Raw genomic sequence first — 1423 nt, forward strand, 5'->3', positions numbered from 1 at the left:
GGCATGCACCAGGCCATGGCGGGGAAGGGGGTTGGCGATGCCAGGGAGGCTGCAAAGCCACCTGATCCGCCATGGCGAAGCCTCCCTGGCAGGAGGAATCGGTGGGTGCTGTCCTGGGCAAGGACGAGGCCGGCACACGTGGCGTGGGGAACGTGCCGGTGTGGCATGGGGGAGCTGCTCCAGCACATTTAAAGTCAGGGGTGTGTGGCTGCCGGAGGCTGCGGGTGCCGAAAGTTCATCTCGATCCCAGAGGTGCCGGGCTGTGTGTGCAGAACAAAAAGTTGCCCAGGCTGAAAACCGCTGGCTCGGGGATGAGCAAAGGGAGATGAACCGGCCGCTGGGAGGTGGCTGGGGGTCCCCTGGGACCGGTGGTGAAATGGCTCATGTCTGTGCTGGGTCATTCCCTGCCAACATGAACCCCCCCCCGGGCAGGGCATGCACTGGGGGGGTATGTGTCCATGCCCAGTGCTGGGTGCTTCCCAGTGTCCAGGGTACCCGTGGGGGCTTGGGAGGAGCAGTGAGCAGATGGGGGGGTGACAGCTCTACAGAGGGTCCGGTGTCGGTTATGGGATGGGTTTGCTCCAGGCTGACCCCCACACCACTGTGGCCGGTCCCTGATCCCAACCCACAGCCCCACATCCTTGCTGACATCCCTGAGCCCCTCAAGCCCCCCCAGCAGTGATCCCCTCTCTCCCTGCTGTTCGTGGCTCTTTTCAGACAAATCCCCCCCCACTTCATGTGTCCGGGACCACGTCCCTGCCCCTGCTGCGTCTGTGTCTGCTGCCCTTCCCTGCCTTATCATGTTTTTGTACAGAGCCCAGGTACGATAAACTGCTCAAATATTTGCGGAGATGTCCGTGTGCAGCCGAAGTGATGAGCTCCTCTTGTTTGGTTGGAGGGTGGGAGCGGAATCCACCGGCGCTGTGATTTCCCAAGGGAACACGGCTCCTCACACCACCACAGCCCCCCCCCACCCCCAGCGCAGGGCAGGGCAGGAGGCACGGGACCAGATGCTGGGGGCTTGCTGTGGGGCCAAGCACGGCCCGAGAGTGGCCATGGCACTGCATGCCAGGACGGCATGGCGTTTGGGGTGGCACCCCACGGGGCAGGGAGCTCCAGCACCCCAGGTCCCTGCCCCTGCTGCGTCTGTGTCTGCTGCCCTTCCCTGCCTTATCATGTTTTTGTACAGAGCCCAGGTACGATAAACTGCTCAAATATTTGCGGAGATGTCCGTGTGCAGCCGAAGTGATGAGCTCCTCTTGTTTGGTTGGAGGGTGGGAGCGGAATCCACCGGCGCTGTGATTTCCCAAGGGAACACGGCTCCTCACACCACCACAGCCCCCCCCCCACCCCCAGCGCAGGGCAGGGCAGGAGGCACGGGACCAGATGCTGGGGGCTTGCTGTGGGGCCAAGCACTGCCCGA

At 63.4% G+C, this 1423-nt stretch overlaps 2 protein-coding genes across 2 annotated transcripts in view; one reads left to right on the plus strand and one right to left on the minus strand.

Moving 5' to 3' along the window:
* HPDL (4-hydroxyphenylpyruvate dioxygenase-like) overlaps positions 1 to 73 on the minus strand; it is a 2396-nt gene extending 2323 nt beyond the window's left edge. Inside the window, 1 exon segment of the mRNA XM_009884847.1 lies at positions 62 to 73. Within this exon segment, the coding sequence (XP_009883149.1) occupies positions 62 to 73 (12 nt within the window).
* LOC104286271 (selenoprotein Pb-like) overlaps positions 72 to 1423 on the plus strand; it is a 4872-nt gene continuing 3520 nt past the window's right edge. Inside the window, exon 1 of the mRNA XM_009884849.1 lies at positions 72 to 158. Within this exon, the coding sequence (XP_009883151.1) occupies positions 72 to 158 (87 nt within the window). The remainder of the gene's footprint in view (positions 159 to 1423) is intronic.

Source organism: Charadrius vociferus, unplaced genomic scaffold (genome assembly GCF_000708025.1).
Source record: "Charadrius vociferus isolate BGI_N301 unplaced genomic scaffold, ASM70802v2 scaffold163, whole genome shotgun sequence".
Classification (NCBI taxonomy): Eukaryota; Metazoa; Chordata; class Aves; order Charadriiformes; family Charadriidae; genus Charadrius; species Charadrius vociferus.